The following is a 25674-nucleotide window of genomic DNA, read 5'->3' on the forward strand; positions in this document are numbered from 1 at the left end:
CTTTGAAGCACGTGTTAAACACAAGGCCTGCAGGCCGAATCCAGCCCGACAGGCCATTTCATGTGATCCTCGCACCTCTCCTGCAGCTGCGGTACCCATTCCCCCTCTCCCCCCCCCCCCCCGTGTCTCCGTAGTCAGCAGCAGATAGGAGACCAGATTTCCTCTGCCAGATCGTGTGCTTCTCTGTGCAGCTGAAGAGGCTTATCTCTGTCGCCCCCCCCCCCGCCCCGCACACCGCTAGTGTCATCCTCAGGAAACTGTGCTCAGACAGAACAATGTTTGTCCAATAAAGATTTTTGTGGATGATACCAACGGTGTGCGACCCTCCTTTTCAGACTTGCATCATCTGCCACAGAGTGGGCTCCGTGCCGGTCTGTTCCTGCCCTTCATAGCTTAAGACTTAAAGCAGAGCCACAGCCGGGCGCCCACAGTGACTATGCCGTTGCCGCAGAGAGGAGCAGGACTTCATTCCCCCGCATCGCTGGACCCTGGGACAGGTAAGTGTCCGATTATTAAAAGTCAGCAGCTGCAGTATTTGTAGCTGCTATTTTTTTTTTTTTTTTTAAGCGGAACCCCGCTTTAACTTATTACTGATACCAAATTATAATGGAATGTAGAGGCATTTTTTTTTTAATATGATAAAGAGTAGATATATAAATGTATCCTACAGATACAATCGCCCACTTGAGAGCAACCACAATGTTGATACGGCCCTCAATGAAATTGAGTTTGCTACCCCTGCTTTAAAGCAGAACTTATTTAAAAATGGCAAATAAATATCTCAGAGAACAGATGCCCAAGTGGACAGTGCTCGCTGATAGCTGACTGCATAAGCTTTCAGTAGGCATCTTTGCTTCTATGCTGTGTGCCCTCAGCAGCTAATGAAGCCCTGCCTACCCAGCTATGCAAATTGTCTTCTCAAATGCACTATTTGCATAAGCATGCTCTGCATGTTTTTTGATCTTTCTGAAAAGGTTTGCCATTAAGAGCTATATAGTCAGGTTTGTCCATATTTAACTGTCATTCAAAGCTAACATGGAATACCAGGGCTTTTTTTTTTTTTTTTTTTTTTTTTTTAGAGTGCCTGACCTAATGAAACAAGTATCTTTTGCACAAGATTTTGGTTATTCTAAGCACAATCTTCCTGCCTTACAGATATTGCTGAAAAAGAACCCGATGAAGACTGCCGGCGTCTTGCTGTAAATGGCTTAATTCTAATGGACAAGTTAAGAAATAATGTTCAGCCAACCCCCCTTGAGTGATCTCCAATGTGGACTTGCTTCAGAACCCAGAATTTGAGAACTGCAGTAATTACAGAGTTGCATCTATCGCTGCACATGAAAAATGTATTTCCTCATAGAGCTCATTCACAATTTTTTGTTGTGTTAACGAACATGCATTGGGAGTGATTTACTAAAACTGGAGAGTGTGAAATCTGGTGCAGCTCTGCAGCTTGCCAATCAGTTTCTAACGTCAGCTTGTTCAATTAGAAGTGACTGTAAAGCTTCCATTTTTTTTCTTATTAAAATAACATTTTTATACTTACCTGTTCCGTGCAATGGTTTTGCACAGAGCAGCCTCAAGCCTCCTCTCCCTGCAGAGTGCCCACCATAGGAAGCAGGGGGGGTGTGGAAGCTGTTTTTTGTATGCAGAGCTGCACCAGATGTTGCACTCTTAAGAGCCCATTCACACAGGGACGACTTGTCAGGCGACCTAGTCGCCTGACAAGTCGCCTCCGTTCTGTGCTATGGAACCGTTCTAAGGGGAGCGACGCAAGTCGCTCCGACTTAGAAAAAGGTTCCTGTACGACTTCGGGGGCGACTTGGGGCGACTTGCATAGACTTCTATACAGAAGTCGTCTTGCAAGTCGCCCGGGCAGTCGTTTGCAGGTCGCCTCGCTGAGGCGACCTGCAAGTCGTGTTGCCCCTGTGTGAATGGGGTCTTAGTTTTAGTAAGTCAACACCATTGTATTGCAGTAAAATGAATAGGTTGCCTTAGTACAAGTATGAATGAGCCATAACACTGTCACTTCTAGAAGAGTCTTAATTTACAGTTATCTACCACTCAATGTATTCCCTGGAAATGGAAGTGAAAAGGTTTTCTCAACAAGATGTAAATAAATATAATTCCCTACACCCATTTGGTTTGTTTGTGCTTGGGTTTGGTCGAAGCACAATGGCTGTAACAAACTGGAATGGGTCATACATCTATTTATGTCAACATGTGGTGAGCCACCAACAGAGCTCTGGCCTCACCTGTTTCTGGTGCTTACTGTTTTGCTCTTTCGTTTTCTCCCCCTTCCCTCCCTACTGCAACCTCTGAATATAATTAAAGAGGAGGTCCATCCTGGGTGGAAAAATTAAGTCAGCAGCTACAAATACTGTAGCTACTGACTTTTAATATTAGGGCAGTTACCTGTCCAGGGAGCCCACGATGTCAGCACCCCAGCCGATCTGCGGATTGACTCCCGGGTGCTGCCACTGCCATTCCTGGTAGGGGAACCCTGCAGTGAAGCCAAACTTCAGGGAGATTGGGATGTGGCCCCTGAAAGGTGCAAAATGTGGCACCGGAAGGAGGGGGTGGAGGGGGTTTTGTGGGTTGAGAAGGGATATAAACAGGAGTTACACTTTTGGGTAGAACTCCGCTTTAAGGACATTGCAGCAGTTATACTTTCTGTCTGTCCCCAGCCTCCCACAAGGAGGTGTCAGTCACTGCTGCTTTATCTGTGAGGTGCATACAACTTTCACAGAGCCAGTTGCATCTGGATAAAAATAAATCAAGTTGGTTGCAGAGCCCACTTCTTCCCTATGCATACTAAATCACAGGACTCTGGAACATTCACTTTGAAGGTGAACAATTCTCTATTCTTAGTAAATCAGGGTCATAGCCTGCAATTTCAAAAATGACTTTTTTTTTTTTTCCCAACAGTAAAAAATTAGGTGAAAAAATATCAGTTGGTTAATATTAATACTTTCAACAGATCCTCAATTTATGGCTGGCCATACATTATACAATTTTTTTGTACTGATTTCTTTTTAGATTTACCAAAATATATAATGAGGTCAAACCTAAACACTTTCAATTTAAATGCAATCAGGCAGACCCTTGCACTACATAGTTGAAGGTAAATCTAAAGGAAATTGAATAAGAACATTGTATAATGTATGGCCAGCTTAACCTCTTCACGCTGGCCGAACGCACATATGCGGCCCCTCTGCGTGTGGGCCTTCATGTCAAGCAGCTGCATATGTGTGGCCCTGTTTAAAACCCTTACCGTGGCAGTTACCGGAAAGCTCCTGATGCATTCCAGTCATTGAGAGCTTTCAGATAATGTGACAGCCATTCACAGCAGTCATACGACCAGAATGCCCGCCTCTGCCTCCCGCCTCTTAGAACCCGCAAACGGCTGGGAGGCGGCTGGTGGGAAAGGGTTAAGGATCTCTTCAGACCGTGTGTAATATTTTAGTGATGGGTAGAGTTTAAATACAAAATAAGACACTTGATACTTTGGATTTTTGAGATTTTATTTACAAAAAAAAAAAAGTATGTACAAAGTGGTCCACATATGTTTAATTGAGCAGATTTTTCTCCATGCTAACAGGTGACTGTAGCTGTGTTAGTGCTATTGTAAGAACACGGTATTGTGGCTTTGTTGTCTCCATGTATACAGCAACACAGCGGACACGTAATGCTGGCACTCTGGATCCAGCTAATTTAAATATCCTTTCTTCAGCTAGACAGAGCATTTTGTATCCGTGCTATAGATTCCTGAGGACCCAAAGCCAGCATCATCTCTGCTATACTGGGACCAGCCTAGGGAAAGAACACAAACCTTTCATAACTGGGAAAGGAACATTCAGCATTCCATCTGAACATGAACATTCCCGTCTTTTATAAAGGATGCTAAATTATACAAAAGACATACACTCCAATTCAAGGGACTAACTGCCAGTATTGTTTTCTCTTTGTATTGCATATATGCTCTCTAAAATGTATTTAACAACCTCCCTTCCTTCATTATGGGTTCAGGTTTTACCATTATTACACACACATACATGACTACAAAAGTGATGCGAGTAATGCAGTTGCGGGAACCAAACCATGGAAGCAAAAAAAAAATAGATTTTTTTTATCTTAAAGCAGAGCTCCAAGCAAATAATTTTTAGTAATTTCTAGTATGTAAAAAAAATAAATAAAAGGTTCATGCCACATCCAGAATCAATGCTCTTTTCTTTAAATCTATACTTTCATTCATGCCAGATAGTACAGTGCCCACTAATTCTGGCCCACTGCAATTCCCATACATGGTAGCGTTAGTCTTATCCACCCCTCCTTTCGCTTAGCCATTCATAGAACTCCATTATAGTATTGAATCCAGAGACAGACATCTTGACTACCATGTTCAGAAAAAGGTCAGCAATGGTAGCGCATGTGTATAGGTCTTTAGGGCAAGGCATATGACATCCAGGATCCTCTGGAGAAGTATTGAGGAGGAAGTGGGTGGTCCTCAATGATGCATAAAACACAATGGTGATACCCCTAAACGGAAGTCTATGACTCCCTGCACCCACAGTATGTTCTCAGTCTTTCTGGAATGAATGATGCTGGGCACCATTCAACCCTAGAGACTAAGGACATCTAGTGGCAGAATGGGATTTCTGTGGGTACAGCGCTGGAGATGAAGTGAGTGTTGCAGCCAGAGCTACTTTCTTGTGTTTTTAAACTTTCCATAAAATAAAAAGTTAGGCCTTAAAAGGGATTGTAAACCCTAGAGGTTTTTCACCTTAATGCATTCTATGCATTAAGGTGAAAAACCTCCTGTGATGCAGCAGCCCCCTTTTTACTTACCTGAACCCTGTCTTTCCAGCAACAGGGACAAGCACACCAGCTCCAGCTGGTGTCTCGGGTCCTGATTGGATAGATTGATAGCAGCACAGCCATTGGCTCCAGCTGCGGTCAATCAAATCCAATTACGCGGGACACGGGAGCACACCCGCACGAGTGCCCCGAGGGAGAGCGGCTCTCCAACAGGGCACTCGAGAAGAGGAGCCAGGAGTGCCGCTGAGGGACCCCAGAAGAGGAGGATTGGAGCCAACCAACTGCACAGAGGAGGCAAGTATGACATGTTTATTTTTTAAAAAGGAATATTTACATATCCTTTAAAGCGGTAGTAAACAGCCTTTATGAAATGTCTACCTTAGAACAAAGACCTTCAGTGGCATGCTGACAGGGCTTCAGAGTTTGCGGGCAGCTGCCATTTGATTGGCGTAGCCTCGATGATGTCACTCCCCTGCATGCGTGCAGGAGCTGCAGCACAGAGCTCTGAAGGGATGGCAGCACAGGTATGCCGTCCCTTCAAAGCACATGCGTCGGTGACGTCACTGGCTGCATTCAGTGTGAATATCTCCTAAACGCTGCAAGTTTAAGAGTTATTAACTGTAACTACAGGTAAGCCTTATTATAGGCTTACCTGTAGGTACAAGTATTTAAAAAAAAAAAAAAAAAAAAACTTTACTACAACTTTTAGGGAGGATAAAGTGGAAAGACTTACCTCCAAACCACTTAAAATCCTGCGTAGAAGTTTCATAGAAACACTGTACTTTGTTGCTTTCAACTGCTGCAGATGAATTTTGAGATCTTTGCTTAAGGTTTCCACATTCATGTCATTGTGGCTTTTTTCTAAAATACTATAAAGAAAAAAAATGTGCAAATTAGGACTATTCCTTAATGTACTGTAATACATCTGTATGTGATCCTGGTCTATGTACATCTGACGATCCTGCAATAAAACCTGTACATAGAAAAGGCATTACTTTCAACATTCATTACATTCACAGATGAATAAAATATAGTATGGAAACCACTGCCAGCTTTTAATCACTGTCTATATCTCCACTGAGATTTTGTGATCATTGTCACTGGGAAAGAGTAACGATAAATCCAATATGTTACAGTGGATATTCCAACAAAATTATAAGGTAAATCTTTTAATGAGGACACCAGTTCTGATGTCTAACATGGTATTTTCCCCCACTCAGGAGAGATTTCTGCTCCCATCCGGTTGTGTCTTTTGGGACAGTAAACAAAGAAAATTTCCCAGATGGGGCAAACAAAAAACCATGAAAAAAAGAGAAGTTATAAACTCTCCCACTGTGACCAAATCTAAAAAAAGCTTCACCTTTAGATATACAATTAGTATACAAAAGAATCCCCCCACCCCCCCTTTAAAATAAAAACATTGTGTTGCTTTGCAGCCTAAAATGAAGAGACAGTTTTTACAGCTGTATTTACTCAGTGCAACCTATAACATCCAAGTGAAAAATATAACACCAACATATCAGGAAAAAAAAGTAAAAGTAGAAAAAAAATCAAAAACAGAATCACTAAGACCCCTTTCCCACTGGGGCGCTTTGCAGGCGCTCTAACGCTAAAAATAGCGTCTGCAAAGCGCCCTGAAAGAGCCGCTGCTGTCTCTCCAATGTGAAAGCCCCGGGGGCTTTCACACTGGTGCTGGCAGGATGCTAAAAAAAATCCTGCTAGCAGCATCTTTGGAGCGGTGTATACCCATTGAAATCAACGTGGTTTTATCTCTCTCGGCTGCTAGCGGGGGGGTAAAAGCGCCCCGCTAGTGGCTGAATAGCGCCGCAAAACTGACAGTAAAGCGCAGCTAAAAATAGCGGCGCTTTACCGCCGACACACCCACCGCCCCAGTGTGAAAGGGGCCTAAATTGGAAAAAGGATCACCCCCCCCTCCTAAAAATGACTTGTAAACTCAATCAGCTGTAGCTAATCACCTTATCAATGGCACACAAAGCCATTTGACTTTCAACTGTGATCATTTTGATTAGCTCAGCATGAAAAGAGCTTTCTTGGGGCATGTCAGTCCCTGATAGTGCAAATAAGAGCAAACAATCAATGGTCTGCTATAACTGAGACTGTACCCAAAGTGTCTCTTTCCTCCTCCCAAAAACTTACACAATTATTCATTATACACCGAACCCCATATAAATTACATAAATGGCACAGAAGAGATAGATAACGGTACTCTTGTACACATGCTTTGGAAGTGTCCAAAATTGCAAAGGTACTGGTCTGAAATAATCAACTCTATAAATAAAATTTGGAATCTTACATTTGTGGTTGACCCCAAACTGTATCTGTTGGGATGGTTAGACGAGGAACTATATACACCACATACTTATATAGCCATTACCAGAATATTGTTTATTGCCAGAAAACTTATAGCTAAAAAATGGCTTTCGGTGTCACCGCCGACACACGCGGAATGGGTTAATACCATAAATGATACTCTATTGAGGGAAAAGTTAACATACCAGCACAGAGGCAGCCCAGCAAAGTTTGAACGTATATGGGATCCATGGTTGGGGGTACCTGGTTTAGCCCCCTTCCAACTGGTCCAAAATAAAATACTTGATAAAATACTTGGTGGCAGGACACAGACGCCTAGTCCCCTTGTCTGAGGAAGGAGGCTGTCTACGCTAGGTGGGTACAGGGTGATATGGTGACATAGAGACTTAGAAAGTGGATCAATCTAACATAATATTTTTGATGAGAAGTTGTCTTACTCTGCAGTGACAAGTTATATGGTTTAATTATATATTAGTTAAAGAAAGAACACTGGAATCACCATCCCCCCCCACTGTTTAGGGGGGAGGGGTACCTCTACACCGACCGATTGTCCTTTCTAGGACCGGGAGCGGGGTAGGGGTACAAAGTACTAAAAGGACACGCTTACTAAACGTAGAAATACGCAATATGGCAGAAATTGGTATGGATATGTAAAGATTTGTTTCATTAGTTGATTATAAGCTCATATATACCATAATAATGCATTTGGATAATAATATGTCCTTGGCAATGTAATTTGATGTATGTTATTTTTGTTTTAAGGAAGAGTCTTTTCTCTTCCTATGTTTTATAAATAAAAAGAAAATCTGATTTAAAAAAAAAAAAAAAAAAAAAAAAAAAAAAAAAAGCAAACAATCAACTATGGGTGGGAAGGCACTGTAACTGGGATAAAGTTGTGAAAAGGCACAAGTCAGGAGATAGATACACAAAAAAATAAAAATTCAAAAGCTTTATCAATGCCTAGAAGCACAGTGAAGTCTATTGTTAGGAAGTGGAAGATATTTGGTACAACACAGATCCTCCGTGGATCAGAACGTCGCTCCAAACTGAATGAAAGAGCCAGGAGGAAACTGGTCAGAGAGGCTACCAACAGGCCTACAGTAACTCTGAAGCAGTTGCAGGAATGACAGTGTGCATGTGACAACAATATCACAAATTCTCCACACATGTGTATAGACGGGTTGTAAGAAAAAAGCCACTCCTCAAGAAGGCCACATGCAGTCACAACTGAGCTTTGCCAAAACGCACCTTGAAGATTCTGAGGGCATATGGGAAAAGGTGTTATGGTCAGATGAGACTAAAATTTAATTAGGTGGCCTCAACATCAAACGATATGTCTGGCAGAAATCCAATACAGCTCACCATTTCTACAGTAAAGCATGGAGGTGGTAATATCCTGTTATGGGGGTGTTTCTCTGCAGCAGGGACTGGAGCACTTGTCAGGATAGAAGCAAAAATGGATGGGGCAAAATGTCGTTAAATTCTTGAGGAAAATCTGCTGCCCTCTGCCAGAAATTTGTCAATGGGAAGAAGGTTTACCTTCCAACATGACAATGAACCAAAGCACACAGCAAAAATGACCACAGAGTGGTTGAAGGAGAAAAAGGTGAATGTCCTTGCATGGCCTAGTCAGAGCCCAGACTTAAACCCCATTGAAAGGGGACTTAAAGTCTGCAGTCCACAAACGGTCACCATCAAATGTAAATGAACTTAAGCAGTTCCGCAAAGTATAGTGGGCAAATATTGCAATGTCTAGATCAGTGGTTCTCAACTCCTGTCCTCAGGACCCACTAACAGGCCAGGTTTGCAAGATAACTGAAATACATCACAGGTGATATCATTTGCTGCTCAGTGATTGCAGTATTCTAGTCTGCATCTCCCCAAGGTAATACTTAAAATCTTGCCTGTTAATGGGTCCTGAGGACAGGAGTTGAGAACCGCCGGTCTAGATCAAGGTACTTCAACAAAATACTGACACAAGGGGGTGATCCGTTTTTCAACTTAGTGATTGTTTTTTTTTTTTTTTGTTTTTTTTGTTTTTTTAGACATGTTGGTGTTATATCTTTCACTTGGGTGTTATACGTTGAACTGGATAAAACAAAAAACGGTGTCTGTCTTCATGTCAGGCTGCAAAACAATAAAATTTGATTATTTTAAAAGGTCATCGATTCTTTTATACACCCACTGTACTTTAAAGTAAACCCTTCATGAGAGAAATACAGGGCTTGCATTGCTAACAGACTGATCCTCTGGCTTAAGTTCTAAGTCATTGAATTAGAAAAAGTATGCAGATCAGTAAAATCAAAAAATGTAAGTAAGAAGTCCTCAACTGCATACTTATTCTGGATAAGTAACTTAAAGTGTTACTAAACCCAGGAGCCTGCATTCACTATATCTGGTCTCCCACAGAACATGGAAATGCAATTATTTTAGTAAATATAAACTGCTAAATACCTTTTCTCATCAGCAGTGTATAGCTGTGTCTGTATATGCAGTAAAGCATGCTTGTTATACTCACTGTGGAACCTAAGAGTTTAATCCTGCGCATTGTGTACAAAGGCTGTTTGATCCGGTCTTCTCTGATCCGCCCCTTCTTCCACTGTCCTCAAACCATCTCCAGATAGAACAGAGCCTTGGGGGCACACTGCACATGCTCTGTCTGGTGTGTATTGCTGGAGTTTTTTTTTTTTCTTGGGACAGTGCATGTGATCAACACAGGGCCAATTAGCACTATCCAGACAGAGGGTCAGGAGTCCTGCAGCCTCATAGGACAATCAGGGGAAAAAATGAAAACTCCTTCTACAAGCTTTAACCGGACACTGACAGAAGTCACAAGACTGCTATATACTGCTGATGAGAAAAGGAATTTAGCAGTTTATATTTACTAAAATAATTGCATTTCCATGTTCTGTGGGAAACCAGATATAGTGAATGCAGGGTCCTGGGTTTAGTAACATTCACGCTATGTGCCAGTTGGCCAGCAGGTTCCTATGTTCCCCTCAAAAGGGGAAGTACCGCTCTTCCTCCTCCTCCCCTCCTTTTAGATTTGGCAAATCAATTTTTTGGGTGAGAGCGGGTACCTGTTTTTGACAGGTACCTGCTCCCTCACTTGCATTCAGATCGCCGGGGCGATCTGAGTAGAGGTTTGATCCCCCTCCGCCCCCCGCAGCCTTCTGGGACATGTCACAGATCCCAGAAAGCTGGGGAGGCAATAAAATGTGCAGTGAGCAGCTGGCTGTGAAGACCCAAGTAGCCACAGCCAGCTGTCAACAGTTAGTATGCTGGCGCCAGAGACCGAAGCCCGGCGAAAAAACTGGCCTGGTAAGGACACCTCTTGATCCTGGGACAGGTGAATGTCTAATTATTAAAAGTCTGACTTTTAATTTTTTATTAGAGGACTGAAGAACCTCTTTAATATTGCTGCATGACATGTATTGCTTTTTCATGGTCTGTATTTCCCTTTCTCTTAGGCCCCTTTCACACTTGTGCGACTTGGGACTGCAAAGCCACATGACAAGTTGTACCCCATGATTTCCAATGAGTACCATTCATATCCGTGCGACTTCAAAGCAGTCCCTGTACTACTTTGGTCCGACTTTGATGCGAGTTACACAGGCATTCCCTGAAATCGTGTTAAAATCGCGCGACTTTGCAGTCGCGGTAGTGTGAAAGGGGCCTAATATAAAGAATTTACAAAAAAAGCTTCCAGTGTGCACAAGGCCTTTAGCGTTACAAATTGGATGATGAGACCATAATTAAACCCTGCAGGGCTAAAAAAAAAAAAATATATATACACACCCCACAACCAGATTACCAATCTCTGTAGCCTCATTTGACAAACTGTGAAGATCTTTAAGGTGTACAGAGGGCCGAATCCACAAATAGGAGTAATTTGGAGACAAGAGGTCTGTGAGCATGCACAGGTGTCCCTGAAAAGGCAAAAAAGAGGATTTTTAATTTAGAACAATGAAAATGACATAAGACTTATTATTTTAAAAGATTTCTTTCAAATAATTCTTAGAGGTGTATATAGACCCCTAAAAGTGTTTGAAAACCTGAACAACAACCTTCCTCTTAGTTGGTACCCTTTCCCCTGTTAGATGGCGTGGTGGCCAAGTGGTAAGGCGTTGATCTCGTGAACTGAAGATCACAGGTTTGATCTCCCCTTCCCTGCCTGGTTGGATGGGCGATATATTTCTCCATTCACAACTGTGTCCCAAGCTACATCACCAATATTGTCCTAAAACATCACTCAAATTGTTCTCTCCGCTCCCTCCCTACCACGAGAAGTACTGCTGCAAGTCGTAGCGATTTCTGGATTGTGCTAACTGCACCACTTAGTATATTCTGTACAATCATATGTATACAATTTAGACTTATACTTATTATTTACTTATTTATACTATAAATACATGTAATTGTACTGTCACCTGTTACATTTTAAAGCGCTGCTCGAACTGTAGACGCTATATAAATCCTGTATTATAATAATAACTATAAAAGCTATGATGAGCATGGTCTGAAATGTCTTCGTAGTTTGCTAAATACAAGTCATCTTACCTTTCTTAATATCAGTATCCTCTCAATATAGTCTTTATTAAACGTCAAGTCTTTGTATTTTTCCTGCAGCACAGTCTGGAGCTGTGTGATCAGCTCTGCCCGACTTTCTATACTGTCAATCCTCTTGGATAGATGAATCCTAATAGGAAGATGAGAAGGCCAATCATCAAAAAGGATTTGCTGTGAATGGTCATTATTGCATGTTGCTTTTTGAGCATTTCTGCAGTGCTTTCCGCGGTTTTTACATTGCGAATTGCGCGTTTATGCTTTTTTTGGGTAAAATTTGTTGTTGGGCAGATTAAAAAAATGCAAAACGCAAATCGCAGCAAAAACGCACTACATGCTTTTCTGGAGCTTCCCCACTGAAGTCTTATTGAAACAAAAAAAAAAAAAAAAAAAAAGCAAATAAACACAGTTTTGCATTTAAAAAACGTCCCTGACCCTTTCCAAAAACGCAGAGGCACAAAAATGCATTGGTATGAACATGTTCAATAGGAACCCATGTTAAAAAAAAAAATCCTGCATTTCTGCAAAAGGCATGAAAAGAAGCACTGGTGTGAATGGAGCCTTAGACGTGATGTTCATATAGGTGTAGATTTATTAAAACTGGAGAGTGCAAAATATGGTGCAGCTGTGCATGGTAGCCAATCAGCTTCTAACTTCAGCTTGTTCAACTAAGCTTCGACAACAAAATCCTGGAAGCGGATTGGTTTCTATGCAGAGCTACACCAGATTTTGCACTCTCCAGTTTTAGTAAATCAACCCCACAGTGTACATGACCCCCTAACAAAATCCTACCCTTTATCCAGCATCCATAAAGGTTTTGCTACACAGGCTCTATTTCACTAACTTGGGATTTACAGGCAACTAACCACATATCACAGGGACCCTCAACAATTGTGACACTGAGCCATTAGTCTAGGTCCAGTGTTGCTACTCATACGGTTGTTAAAAAAATCCCCATATCAGTCCATATCCAGCATCTCAATAGCATCACACATCTAGAAAAGTCTTATAGATTTATGCACTTTCAACATCTCAGGACTGTAGTAGAAACGTAAAAGAAAATTAAACCCTGCTCCATCCTTCAAAAAGTAAATGAAAACTTTGGGTGGAGTCCTGCTTTAAAGTAGCTTGATATATAGATATATGCATCCATTCATTTCCCTGGTCCGACAGTGTCAGACTTTGGGGCTGTGAAAGGAGAAATTCCTGATTGTTTTTAGGGAACACTTGGTGATTGGACATCGGGCTCTCCTCTCCAGAAAGAAAAGTTTTACGTGATGATTTTTATAGTTTATTGAAGATAAAAGTATACAAGTAGAGCCAACGGCGGCATACTGCAGAGCTGCTGATCGAATACATTTAACCCTCTCGGAATCTAACCATTCTCCAAGACATACAGCCCCAAAGAAGGGGGATGCAATTCCTCTGAAACGCGTTGGCTCTACTTGTATACTTTTATCTTCAATAAACTATAAAAATCACTGTGAAACTTTTTTTGGACATCGGGCGCTCCTCTCCAATCACCCAAGTGTTCCCTGCTGTAACGCCCCCATTGTCGTTATCAGAAAGGTAGCAGTACTAGACCCCAATGGAGTCTATTACCTACCATCTACAACTGGGATATAATCCATTGGAAACAATCCATACCAGTGGTTCTCAATTCCTGTCCTCAGGACCCACTAACAGGCCAGGTTTGCAAGATAACTGAAATACATTACAGGTGATATCATTTGCTGCTCAGTGATTGCAGTATTCTAGTCTGCGTCTCCCCAAGGTAATACTTAAAATCTGGCCTGTTAGTGGGTCCTGAGGACAGGAGTTGAGAACCACTGCTCTATACCCTCCACACAGTAATCTGCTGCAAGGCTGAGGCTGAGAGATACTGCTCTATTTGTTCACTGCATTGGGTCCCTGTGCATTCTGCTTCTGTCCCGTGCTTTATTTGCATGAAATTGTGCAACACTCAAGAAGCACTCTTATAGGATAACATGACTTGCAAGATTAGACATGGATTTCTCTTATTTGATGCCTTTTGGACTGTTAAATATACCAATGAAAGTGTTCTGTTATATCTGTTCAATACATGTAATATAAAACTCGTGGATCCTGCCAGAAAGCTGGTGAGCTGATAACTTTCCTTGCCCTCTGCTTTTACTGTCTGTTTTCAGTTATCATTGTTTCCAAATTTCTCCCCTCCCTCTTCTGTTATGGAGCAGATGAGAGGGGGTGTTTTGGAGATTTCTGCTAGGGTGACAATGCTGCTCCTACACATGTCCAATACAGTAATTGAGTGTTGACGCCCTAGGACAGAAAGTGTGCTACTGGCAGGATCACCAGGTGAAAATAAAGAAAAAACAGGCTTACAAGAAAAACAAATATAAGCACTACATCTAAAAAGGTGCAATATATTACCTTTTTGTTCTTTGTATTGGATACATTCAAGCCTCTAAATTTTACAGCAATGCACTTAAAGAAGAAGTACAGCCAAAGCTAGTTAGGCTGTACTTCTCCTATTGATCATTGGAGTGCAGTTTGTTCTGCACTCCTGTGATCTGTTTTCAGCAGACAGCAGGCTGAAGCCCATTGTCAGCTGACGTCCCAGAGCCCAGTCCAGTCTCAGGAAAGATCACGACCATATGGTCGGGACTTGCCCACATGCCTGGACCGGGACCTGGCTCAGCCTCTCAGCGAGCCACCGAGAGCCTAAGCTGGTCTCTCCCACCCCCTCCACAGCCCTGCGATCCAGTGAGCGAGGAGGGGGGCAGAGCAGAGAGCTGCTGACTGACAGTCAGCAACTCTCTGCTCACAGAGCTCTGAGAACCGAGCGATCAGCAGTTTTTGATCGCTCGGTTCTCAGTGTTAGAGCCAGCCGGCGGACGACAGATGCAGCATCAGACCAATGTTGCATTTACTTAGGGAAGTATGATTCTGAAAAAAAAAACAAATGCCACAATTCTCTTTTAAACAAATCCTGCTTGGTGCATATTTGATGCGGGTCCCAGGGAAAAGTTGTTTCCATAATGATGAATAGTGATGCCTGTGAAATGTGGCTAAAATACATGGCACTGTAATTACACCATATGAAAAGCACAGAGGTAATATTTCAAATTAAAATTTGAAAGTTACACATTAACTTGTAGTCACTCTCTGACACCCTACCTTAAATAATATCTACCTGTTGTACTCTGGGAGACTGCTAAGGTCTATGAATGCAGAGTGAGAGCTCACTCTTTCCAGTTCAAATTGCTCTAGAAGTTCAGGCAGAATACGGCCCATCTGATTTCCTGTATAAAGAGAAAACACACACATTAAATCTGCAAAAGTGAAATCTGTCACTTGTACAAAGTGAACTACACGTTTTATACAATGTTGTAGCCCTGATGAAGGGCAAGTTGTATGGCCCCCGTAACGCACTGGCTTATGCATTCAATATAAGTTCCCATCATATTTGACGAACATCAAATTGCTTTATCTCACCAAAAGACATATTTCTTGGCACAAACTTGCCACTTCCTCGGTTTAAAGGTGATGCTCCACACAGATACACTTCAATGGAGCCAAAAAACCCAGAAGTGGGAATCACTTTTGCATCACCCTTAAATTGAGGAAGTGGCAAGTTTGAGCCTTGAAACGCATTATTTGGTGAAATAAAGCAATTTGATGTTCATCAAATATGATGACTCCGACCCATCTTTAGACACATCACAGTCCTACTGCACATTTTAATGGAAGCCTCTGCTATCCGGATAACCAACAGGTTTTTGACCCCTGAGTCATCGAAAGTGACCAACTCTATCCTGCGAGTAGACAGGGATATTCTCCATGGAATGTGCCCATGGAAGGTCGCATGTCTTACCCAACTGGGTTACCGCAACCTCACCAAATGTAGGTTGCTTTGCTCACTTTTTCCACCACAACCATTTTTTGGAGTTAATAATTTGTATACATTCTACACTATAAGAACTTTCCCACCTCTCCTCTTATTTTTACGGTGGACACCCTGGATCATCCTGTGGGTCTTTATCCTGTCCCACAGGCTTAACCCCTTGAACCTCCGAGGACCACAACCACATGAATCTCAGATGTGTTGGATGCTTGCATACCCGCAGCATGCTGTGGCTGCTTCAACTGGCATCTACATTACAGGACACAGTAGTGATGTATAGGCCATCAAGAGGTACCACAGCACACAGCGGGGGATCAGGCTTCTGACACACCAGGAAGTGTGTTCGATGAAGAAGTGGTGCCATGAATGAGTACTAACTGTGTTCTATTGCAGGGTGTTTGTTTAATGGAGTCAGAGCCACTTTAAGGAAAAACCTGTGCATATGCAATGCATATTACTTTCTCCAGTTTCTGTTATTCACCCTCTGCCAAGCATGGTTCTAAGTCCATGTTCTTCGAAAACGGACACCACTTGCATTCCAATGTTACCAAGAAATCCTGATCCACAGTTTGATACAATGTCGAGCAGGGTGTCTGGCAGATATCCATTCTTTGCGTAGTGCTGGATGAATATGTCCCCCTGTCGTTTGGACAATTTGCTGCCATCTTTGTTGAGGAGAAGCGGGAGGTGAGCATATGATGGAGGTTGCCATCCAAATGCGCGGTATAGTAGTAGATGCTTAGCAGTGGAGACCAGCCATTCCTCTCCTCTAAGCACGTGGCTCACAGCCATTTTGTGATCATCGACCACATTGGCCAAATGGTAGGTTGGAAAACCATCTCCTTTCAGGATCACCGGATCCCCTTCTATGCTTGCCACATCATGTTGAGTCCAGCCAAAAACCAAGTCCTTAAAAGATTGAGCTCCCTCGACCAGCTGGAACCGCACCACAAACGGCATATTTTTTGACAGTTTGTCTTGTATTTGTGCTGTGGTCAAATGTCTGCAACGATTGTCGTACCTACCAAGAGAAAAAGACACTGGCATTTTACAGGACTGTATTTTTCATAATCTCAAAATGGCTCACATATAATTCCCAATGGCTCACTGTAACATATTGATTGTAACGAAGATCATCCAACCTTGTTATATTTATGTAACGCGGATGTAAACCGCGATGTTCAAAATAAAACAAACGAAAAAAAAAACAAGGGGGAAGAGGAGCCCATACGTACCGCTGCAAGGCTTGGGTAAGTCGGGAGGGCTGAGGTCCTTAAGAATAAAAAAAAAAGGGAGGAAAAAAACAGGTGAGGAAACCCTGTCCCCCAGGCGCACCTGAGAAACCATGGCACCCCCCCCCACGGATGTTCCCTCCGAGCCAGAGGAAACACAAAAACTGAGGTGTGGTAGGGAGTTGCCTCCCTTTAGAGATCTGGAGGAAAAGGGAGTTTCCTGTGGTCCGGTGGGAGGAGTTATTATCTCTCTGGTGCTGTCCTGAAAGATGCCTTGGGTAAAAAAAAAAAAACACCTGCAAAAGCGGAAGGGGAGATCCACGCGGAATCAGGCCACAGCTATACCAGCACTATCCACCTCCTACGGCACTGCTACTATGCATCGCATACTAGCAGATTATGAAATACTCATTTGGAACAAAGCCCTCCAGCGCTGTAAAGTCACGACTGAGGGGGCTGACATGTTCCCCCTGCCCGTCTTCTGGGTTCACAAGCTCCAGATATGCGATTGGCCGAATCTGCGATGATTTAACTCCCACGGCATGGGCTCTGAAGGTCCGGCACTGTAAGCCGGACTTTCAGAGCGCATGCACCGATGATGTCATCGGCTGTTTGCACTGTGTGAGTTCAGGAAAATTTCACAGTACCTACAGGTAAGCCTTATTATAGACTTACCTGTGGGTACAAGTGGTAGTACAGAGTTTACTACCACTTTAAAGTGGTTGTTAGCCTACAAAAAAAATAAAATAAAATAATGGATCCTGTTCCTTTAAAGCATGAATAACAGCACAGTGCTTGTGCTGTGTAGATGATCCCTTCTATCACCAAAAAATACCTGGCTGATCCTGCCTGGTTCTGCCTTCCCCTCTGTAAACTGACCACGGTATATCATGGCTACTGAGCCCTGACACCGTAGTCGGTTTACATGCCTCCGTCATCCACTGTCTCTCCTCTGTCCTCTCTCCACTCCACTCCCTTTCTGCCTGTCAGCTAGTGACAGTGCCCGCCCCTCCCCTCCTGCTGCTAAAATTACTTGTCAATTTTCATACAACCCTCTGTGTTCGATAATGTTATGTGCCCAATGTATGTGCTTTATAAAAAAAAAAAATGCAGTTTTATACCTTATTATAGAGCGCCACTCACATGACCGCCTGCCTCTCTTCTCCTGGCTGACGTTAGCAGCGGATTCTCAGCCTCTCCCGCTGTAGCGGTCAGGTCGAGAGAGCAGAGAGGCGGGCAGTCACGGCTCTGAAATAAGGTATAAAACGGCATATTTGTTTTATAAAGCACATACATTGGGCACATAACATTATCGAACACTAGGGGGGTCTATGAAGAGAACACAATGGCTTTATATCCACTTTAAAGTAAAACTATAGGCAATTTTTTTTTTTAAATTTTGGATGAAGCAAGGGAGGGTTATAACCCCGTCAGATTTTTTTTTTCGCCATCTGTGTCCCATTGCGGAGATTTTATACCCGACTGCCATCCGATCCACCAGGCGGATGGGGAATGGGGATTTTTTTAGCAGACAGGAATGGATCGGATGTCCGTTTACACCCGATGCTCCATAGAGGAGATTGGAGGGTTCGATGGGGCCAACTGAAAAACTGACAGGCGAACCCGATCGGTCCATTAGTGTGAAAGGGGCCTTCAACAAGCAGTTTTAGTGGCTTGTAGGAATGTTGTGCTTTTTAGGGGCATTTTATGTGCATTACTATTCATCCATATGCAATGCATGCTTTAGTGGAAACCACAGCAAAGATTCAGCAAAAGCAACCTTTAACGAAGTAAAGCGACCTTTAACCCCTTTAAACCCTGTGGTTGAGCTGCTTTTTTTTACCGTCCCTCAACCACCCCCTTAGCTGGAAAGGCAGCGGCTGGAGTTGTATACATGTGATGCTTTGTGTCAGGAATTATACCCTCGTCACGCTCAGTGGGCACTACCACTTGCCAAACATGACCCATTGAAGTAAATGGGGTCTTGTTGCAACCACACAAAATGCATGCAGTTTTGGTGCAGTAACCCAGCATTTAGGGGGTTAAAACAGGTGACGATGAGCTGCCCATCAAAAGCAAATGTAAACAAGGCCTAACACTATCCTTTCTCCCCAGATTGACAATGCTGCTATCCAAAAGGTGTTTCCACTGCTTCTCCATCCAGAATGGAGACACCCTAAGACAAGAAGTGTGATGCCGGTCAGGTCACCAGGTGAATGTTAAGGAAAAAAGCCTTAAAAATGAAAAACTATGCAGCCACCACATTAAAGTCTGGTTCTCACTGTTTCGTGTGGCTGTGGGTATCGCAGTGATTCCCGCAACCCTCAGTTAAAATGCCCTCCTGTTTAAAAAACGCGTGGGGCTGCCATTCATTCTTACTTGGCACCCCCACCTATCTCAAACCGTAGCCCGTTTGCGGGTGTCAGAACCATTCAATTTCCAAGTCGCTGCTTTTCCAAAATGGTGCATGTACCCTTTTTCTCCAGGTAATGCAGGCATGGCAGCTCATTCAAACAAATGGGCTGCTGTGCCCGTGCGAACGCAGGCCACAAACTCGCAATAGTGTGAACCAGGCCTTAAGGTTTTATAAGCTTAAAGCGGGGGTTCACCCACACCGCCAAAAAAAAAAAAAACATTAAAAGCCAGCAGCTACAAATACTGCAGCTGCTGACTTTTAATACATGCCCACTCATCTGTCCCAGGGTCCAGCGATGTCGGCAGGGGACGCCGAGAACCTGCTCGGTTCTCGGCAGCTGCCGCCGCCATCCTAGGTGAGGGAATCAGGAAGTGAAGCGCTGCGGATTCACTTCCCGGTTCCCTACTGCGCATGCGCGAGTCGCGCTGCGCGTCCCTAGTGGGCCCCGCTCTCTCCTGGGAGCTGTGTGTTCCCAGCAGACAGCACGGTCGGGACGGGAAGAGGCATAGACTCCCATGGGAGTCTATGCCGGAAGTGGGTGCAAATACCTGTCTTAGACAGGTATCTGCACCCCCCTCCTCCCTGAAAGGTGCCAAATGTGACACCGGAGGGGGGGAGGGTTCCGAAAAGCGTAAGTTCCATTTTTGTGTGGAACTCCGCTTTAAATATAATACATTTTGTTTTTTGCGATTTAAGGCATGAATATTATATCTATAAAATAAAATTCTTTATAATTCATGTCTATATACTGTGTATTTATATACAATAATTGTAAAGCTCTGCAAACAAGGACACACAGTCATACCGGGGAGTCTCTCTGTTCCTCAGAGCTTCTTTCTTCAGCAGTTCCAGTCTCTGTGGGGTGCAGAAACAGCGATATGCCATATCACTTTCCAAAAGAGTTTGTACAGCCTCATGGTAGAGATTTAGTCGCTTAGACTGTTCATAAGGGCCAAACATTCCCCCTCTCCTTGGACTCTCATCTGGTGGGATTCCTAAGACAATAAACAATAACACTATTATAAGAACAATCTCAGTTGCATGTAGAGAATTTTAAAGAGAATGTTTAGTGACTATGTATTTCTTTTCTTCATTTCTTATGGACAGGGCTAAAAGAAATTAATGAATTAAATTAATTCACTTTTGAATATTCTGCATTATCATCTCCTCCAGCGGGTGGAGCTCTAGACTCTTTTTCACCTGTTTTCCATGCTTTTCTTACCTGCTTTGCTGAAAAAAGCTTGTTTTTTTTTCTTCAAAGTTCAATATCTAAATCAGCACACACACATGTAAATTTATTAGGACAGTGATTCATCCCATCTTTGCTGATATCAAACTCGGTCAAGCTCTTCCTGGTGGAGTTTAAGGCATTCCCAAATGATGAGCCTTGTAACAGATTATATATGCCTGTAGATATTATATACGCCTGGATAAGAGCAGCCGCCAACGTGTGAGCATATAATATGCTTGTATCATCCCAATTAGCTCAAACAAGCACATACCTGCCCACTCCAACATGTCTTCTATGCCTTCAGCTGCTCCGGGAACCAGGCGGCTCCTATCTGTGTCTTCGAGTCGTAGAATGAAAGATCCTCCATGCTTCTTCGCAAAAATATAATTGTAGAGTGCTGTGCGAAGTCCACCCAGGTGAAGAAAGCCTAGGAAGAAACGGAACAGTAAACACCAAGAAACTGCAAAATGACAAACATAAATATGCCAACACTAAATCAGGTCATACCAAACACTGGATTTACATTAGCCGCAGTGCTTGCCTCTCTTCCGAAAAGCGATCCACAGTGGATCGCTTTTAAAAGGAGTTTGACAGGTGGTGAGGAGGCGATAGACGTCCTCCCAGAACTCCGCCCCCTGTGCCGCGTATTGTGCGTGTTCTGTGACCGCTGTGTCCTTCAAGCACAGCGGATCACAGATTGAGGTAAAGGGCCAATCACAGCTGTTCAACTGTAAACAGACTTGCTGGTTATCGGCATTCCTTTCCTCACACGCTCTGTCTGTGTGAGGAAAGGAGTGCCGATAACTGGCAAGGCTGTCAGAACACTGTTTACACTGATGGGCACTGATAATCAAGGCACAGATCATCAGTGCAGCCCCATCAGTGAAGAGGAAAAATTACTTATTTGCAAAATTTTATAACAGCAACGAAGTAAAACGTTTTTTTTCCCCCCCTTCAAAATGGTGATTTAGCCCCGGAAGGTTTTACCCCCCTTTATGTCCAGGCCATTTTTTGTGATACGGCACTGTGTTACTTTACCTGACAATTGCACAGTCGTACCACACTGTACCCAAATAAAATTGATGTGCTTTTTTTCCCACAAATAGAGCTTTTTGGTGGTATTTGATCACCTCTGTGGTTTTTATTTTTTGTGCTATTAAAAAAAAAAAAAATAAAAACAATATTTTTTATTTTCTGCTATAAAACATTAAAAAAAAAATTTGAAAAAAATTGAATTTTTTTTATCAATTTAGGCCAATATGTATTCTGCTACATGTTTTTAGTAAAAAAAAAATCCCAATAAGTGTATATTGATTGGTTTGCACAAAAGTTATCATGTCTACAAACTAGGGGATATTTTTATGGAATTTTTATTTGCCGGTATTATTATTAATTTTTTTTACTAGTAATGGCGGTGATCAGCGATTTTTAGCGGGACTGCGACATTGCAGTTGACACTGACACTTTTTTGGGGGACCAATGACAATAATACAGTGATCAGTGCTAAAAAATATGCACTGTCACTGTACTAATGACACTGGCTGAAAAGAGGTTAACATTAGGGCCGATCAAAGGGTTAAATTTGTCTCTAGGGGGTGCTTGCTTGCTGTGCGGGGGAGGTGCTTTGACTGGATGAAGACAGAGATCCATGTTTCTGCAGGAACACAAGATCTCTATGTTCTCCCCTGTCAGAACGGTGATCTGCTTTGCATACATATGCAGATCGCTGTTCTGCCTCTCTCGGGAAGGATTGCGGGTGGCCGGTGGATCCGCTGATTGGCTCCCCCACTGTCCAATGATCACGTACACCCCCCTTGAGCTACTAGAGCGATGTACAGGTACGTCATTTCATGCAGCCAGGCCGCCTTGCTGTGGTATATGTGCGGAAGGCGGTCCGGAACCAGTTAAATACCACCAAAAGATGGCAGTCTAAAAAAAGAGATAAAAATTTTGTATGGGTACAGTGTTGCATGACTGAGCAATTGTCATTCAAAGTGTGACAGCGCTGAAAGCTGAAAACTGGCCTGGGGAGGAAGGGGGTGAAAGTGCCCAGTATTGAAGTAGTTAAAGAGGAAGTAAAGCTTGCTATAAAAAAATTTTTAAGCCCCCCAGGCGGGTTATGCCATATTGCACTAGTATGCACAGCATTTTGTACATTATGGCAGACTTACCTGTCCTATTGTGTCCTTCAGAGCAACAATGGAACCCATCCAACTGTCCCCCGATGCTTCCATCTTCGCCTGGTCTTCCTTCCGGGTCTCGTGTCTTCAGCCTTATGATAGGCCAGGCCATGATGACGCATTTGCACACGGGAGTCACATCACCGCGACAAGGATCGGGGGCTGTAAATGTTCCCTGAGCATGCGCGGCTCAACGAACATGACAGCTGACTGGCAGAAGGATTCATTTATGGCAGAAGAGACCAATAGGATCTCTTCTGTCCTAAATACCCCGCCTGTCAGCCATGTGTAAAAAATAAAAAAACCTTACTTCCTCTTTAAAGGATACCTGGAAACAATGTAGGTGATAAGGAGGCAGCACAGGATGAGTGCCAGTTTTCAGCTCACAAAGTTTCTGGCAGGATCGACAGGTATTTTTGCACCTATTGAACAGATGTAACAAAACATTTGTAATGATATATTTCACAGAGCAAATATGAGAAGTTCATTGCTTGAGTTTGCATACATTGTAAAGCTGAATTATAGGCAGATCTGTCATTACAAATACATCAATACATTAGTATAAGTATTTCTTATCTGACCTGTTATCAGCCTATTGCAGTCCCTATAAAGCCAAGGTCATACTGGGAGGGGGAGAAGCAGCACAAGAAGCCGGTCAGTTCACGTGCTGATAGGAGGAGAGAGCAGAGTGACAGAGGGATGAGCTCATTTACTGTCCAATAACAGGCTGGGGGCGGGTCCAGGATAACTTCAGCTCAGAGGACGTGCTGGTCATCACACTGAGGACATCTAATGGCAGGAAAAAAGTACTGCAGGGAAAATCTCTGCAGTCAAGGTAATTATTGATGCAAAAGTGGCTTTATATTTATCTTTTAATGGATCGATCATTCATTTATTTATCATGTTATTTTTGGCTGGAGTTCTGATTTATTTTTGGGGGGTAGCTGTCTTTAAAAGTGTAAACTCTGAATTAGTCATTTTGGACACCACATTCCTGTGAGGGTCAGGCAAGAGGGCACTATACCACCCAACCACAAGAGGGCAGCACACGCCCCAACCACAAGAGGGCAGCACACGCCCCAACCACAAGAGGGCAGCACACGCCCCAACCACAAGAGGGCAGCACACGCCCCAACCACAAGAGGGCAGCACACGCCCCAACCACAAGAGGGCAGCACACGCCCCAACCACAAGAGGGAAGCACACGCCCGAACCACAAGAGGGAAGCACACGCCCGAACCACAAGAGGGCACTATACCAACCAACCACAAGAGGGCAGTATGCCACCCAACAAACAAGAGGGCAGCACACCACCTAACTACAAGAGGGCAGCACACCACCTAACCACAAGAGGGCAGCACACGCCCCAACCACAAGAGGGCAGCACACGCCCCAACCACAAGAGGGCAGCACACGCCCCAACCACAAGAGGGCAGCACACGCCCCAACCACAAGAGGGCAGCACACGCCCCAACCACAAGAGGGCAGCACACGCCCCAACCACAAGAGGGCACTATACCACCCAACCACAAGAGGGCACTATACCACCCAACCACAAGAGGGCACTATACCACCCAACCACAAGAGGGCACTATACCACCCAACCACAAGAGGGCACTATACCACCCAACCACAAGAGGGCAGCACACCACTTCCGGACTGGCTCAAGACATTATACATCTGCACTTTGAAGAGGGATATTGTTTTTATGACAGCAGCTAGCTACCATAACCCCGGTATCCTCTTCTTCAGTGAGCGGTCCAGTTTCAGATAAAAGTGGTCTCTGCGGCAGATTTGCCACAAGATCACTTTTATAGGTGGTGGGAGAGGGCCCCCCCCTCCCGCCGTGCTCCAGTGCCCTCTGCCGCTTACCTGAGCCGCCGGCAGCTGCGGAGGCGATTGGATCCTTCTTCCTACTTGACATGGAGCTGAGTGAGTGGAAGATGGCCCCCATCCATCTCCATACCATTGCAGGGTAGAAGTGATGTCAAAAAGTCACTTCCACCCATAGCTCTTAAAAGGGACTTTTTTTTTTCAAATTACATTTTTTTTTTATTGCATTTTAGTGTAATTATGAGATCTGAGGTCTTTTTCCCCCCAGAGGTCCTGTCATGCTTTTTTTCTATTACAAAGGATGTTTACATTCCTTGCAATAGGAATAATTTTTTTTTTTCTAAGAACAGTGTAAAAATAAAAACTAAAAAAGTAAAATAAATAAGAAAAAAAAAAAATTAACGCGCCCTGTCCCGCCGAGCTCGCGTGCAGAAGCATACGCGAGTAGCGCCCGCATATGAAAACAGTGTTCAACCCACACATGTGAGCTATCGGTAGAGTGAGAGCAATAATTCTAGCCCTAGACCTCCTCTGTAACTCAAAACATGCAACCTGTAGAATTTTTTAAACATCGCCTATGGAGATTTTTAAGGGTAAAAGTTTGTCGCCATTCCACAAGCGGGTGCAATTTTGAAGTGTGACATGTTGGGTATCAATTTACTCAGCGTAACATTATCTTTCACAATATAAAAAAAAAATGGGCTAACTTTACTGTTGTCTCTTATTTTTTAGTTCAAAAAAGTGAATTTTTTCCAAAAAAAGTGCGCTTGTAAGACCGCTGTGCAAATACAGTGCGACAGAAAGTATTGCAACAACCATTTTATTCTCTAGGGTGTTAGAAAAAAATATATATAACGTTTCTGGGTTCTTACAGCAAAAAAAACTGTATTTAACTTGTAAACACCAAATCTCGGGAAGACACTCGGTCCTTAAGTGGTTACCTGTAGGGCTTGGGGCAAAGCGGACCCGAACTTTGTTGTGTGTCCCCCCCGAACACCTTCTGACCCCCCGGGGCAGAGCCGAGCCCACAGCCCGGAGAAGTCTCATCTCCTCACACAACGTCCTCGGCCAGCAAAGCCTCTACCACCTGAGTCTCAGCCTGTCACTTCTAATTTTTCTCCACAGAAAGTGTCTTAATTACAGGAGACATTTTGTCGAAGTCTTCCCCATAGCTCTCAATG

The 25674-nt window shown here is 43.4% G+C and overlaps 2 protein-coding genes across 2 annotated transcripts in view; one reads left to right on the forward strand and one right to left on the reverse strand.

The window, feature by feature from the left end:
- The window catches only part of TELO2 (telomere maintenance 2), a 58195-nt gene extending 50191 nt beyond the window's left edge, over positions 1-8004 (forward strand). The window contains exon 21 of the mRNA XM_073636605.1: positions 1156-8004. Coding sequence (XP_073492706.1) covers positions 1156-1262 — 107 coding nt within the window. The 3' untranslated portion in view covers positions 1263-8004. The remainder of the gene's footprint in view (positions 1-1155) is intronic.
- On the reverse strand, positions 3523-25622 carry EARS2 (glutamyl-tRNA synthetase 2, mitochondrial). Its single transcript, XM_073636606.1, has 9 exons — positions 25435-25622; positions 20752-20907; positions 20055-20244; positions 16150-16622; positions 14891-14999; positions 11710-11848; positions 10948-11078; positions 5552-5687; positions 3523-3813 (listed from the first exon to the last, which is right to left on the reverse strand). The coding sequence occupies exons 1-9, from the start codon at positions 25538-25540 to the stop codon at positions 3730-3732; spliced, it is 1524 nt and encodes a 507-aa protein (XP_073492707.1). The 5' UTR covers positions 25541-25622; the 3' UTR covers positions 3523-3729.
- Between the last annotated feature and the right edge of the window lie 52 nt (positions 25623-25674).

Source organism: Aquarana catesbeiana, linkage group LG06 (assembly GCF_042186555.1).
Source record: "Aquarana catesbeiana isolate 2022-GZ linkage group LG06, ASM4218655v1, whole genome shotgun sequence".
Lineage (NCBI taxonomy): Eukaryota > Metazoa > Chordata > Amphibia > Anura > Ranidae > Aquarana > Aquarana catesbeiana.

Excerpts from the sequence above, each read along its gene's own strand:
- EARS2 (XM_073636606.1), bottom strand. The coding sequence starts at position 25,540 with ATGAGACTTCTCCGGGCTGTGGGCTCGGCTCTGCCCCGGGGGGTCAGA. Across the intron at positions 20,908-25,434 it reads CTTTGCCCCAAGCCCTACAG|GCTTTCTTCACCTGGGTGGA; the intron begins GTAACCACTTAA and ends GTTTCTTCCTAG. Across the intron at positions 3,814-5,551 it reads GGATTTTAAGTGGTTTGGAG|GCTGGTCCCAGTATAGCAGA; the intron begins GTAAGTCTTTCC and ends TTCTTTCCCTAG.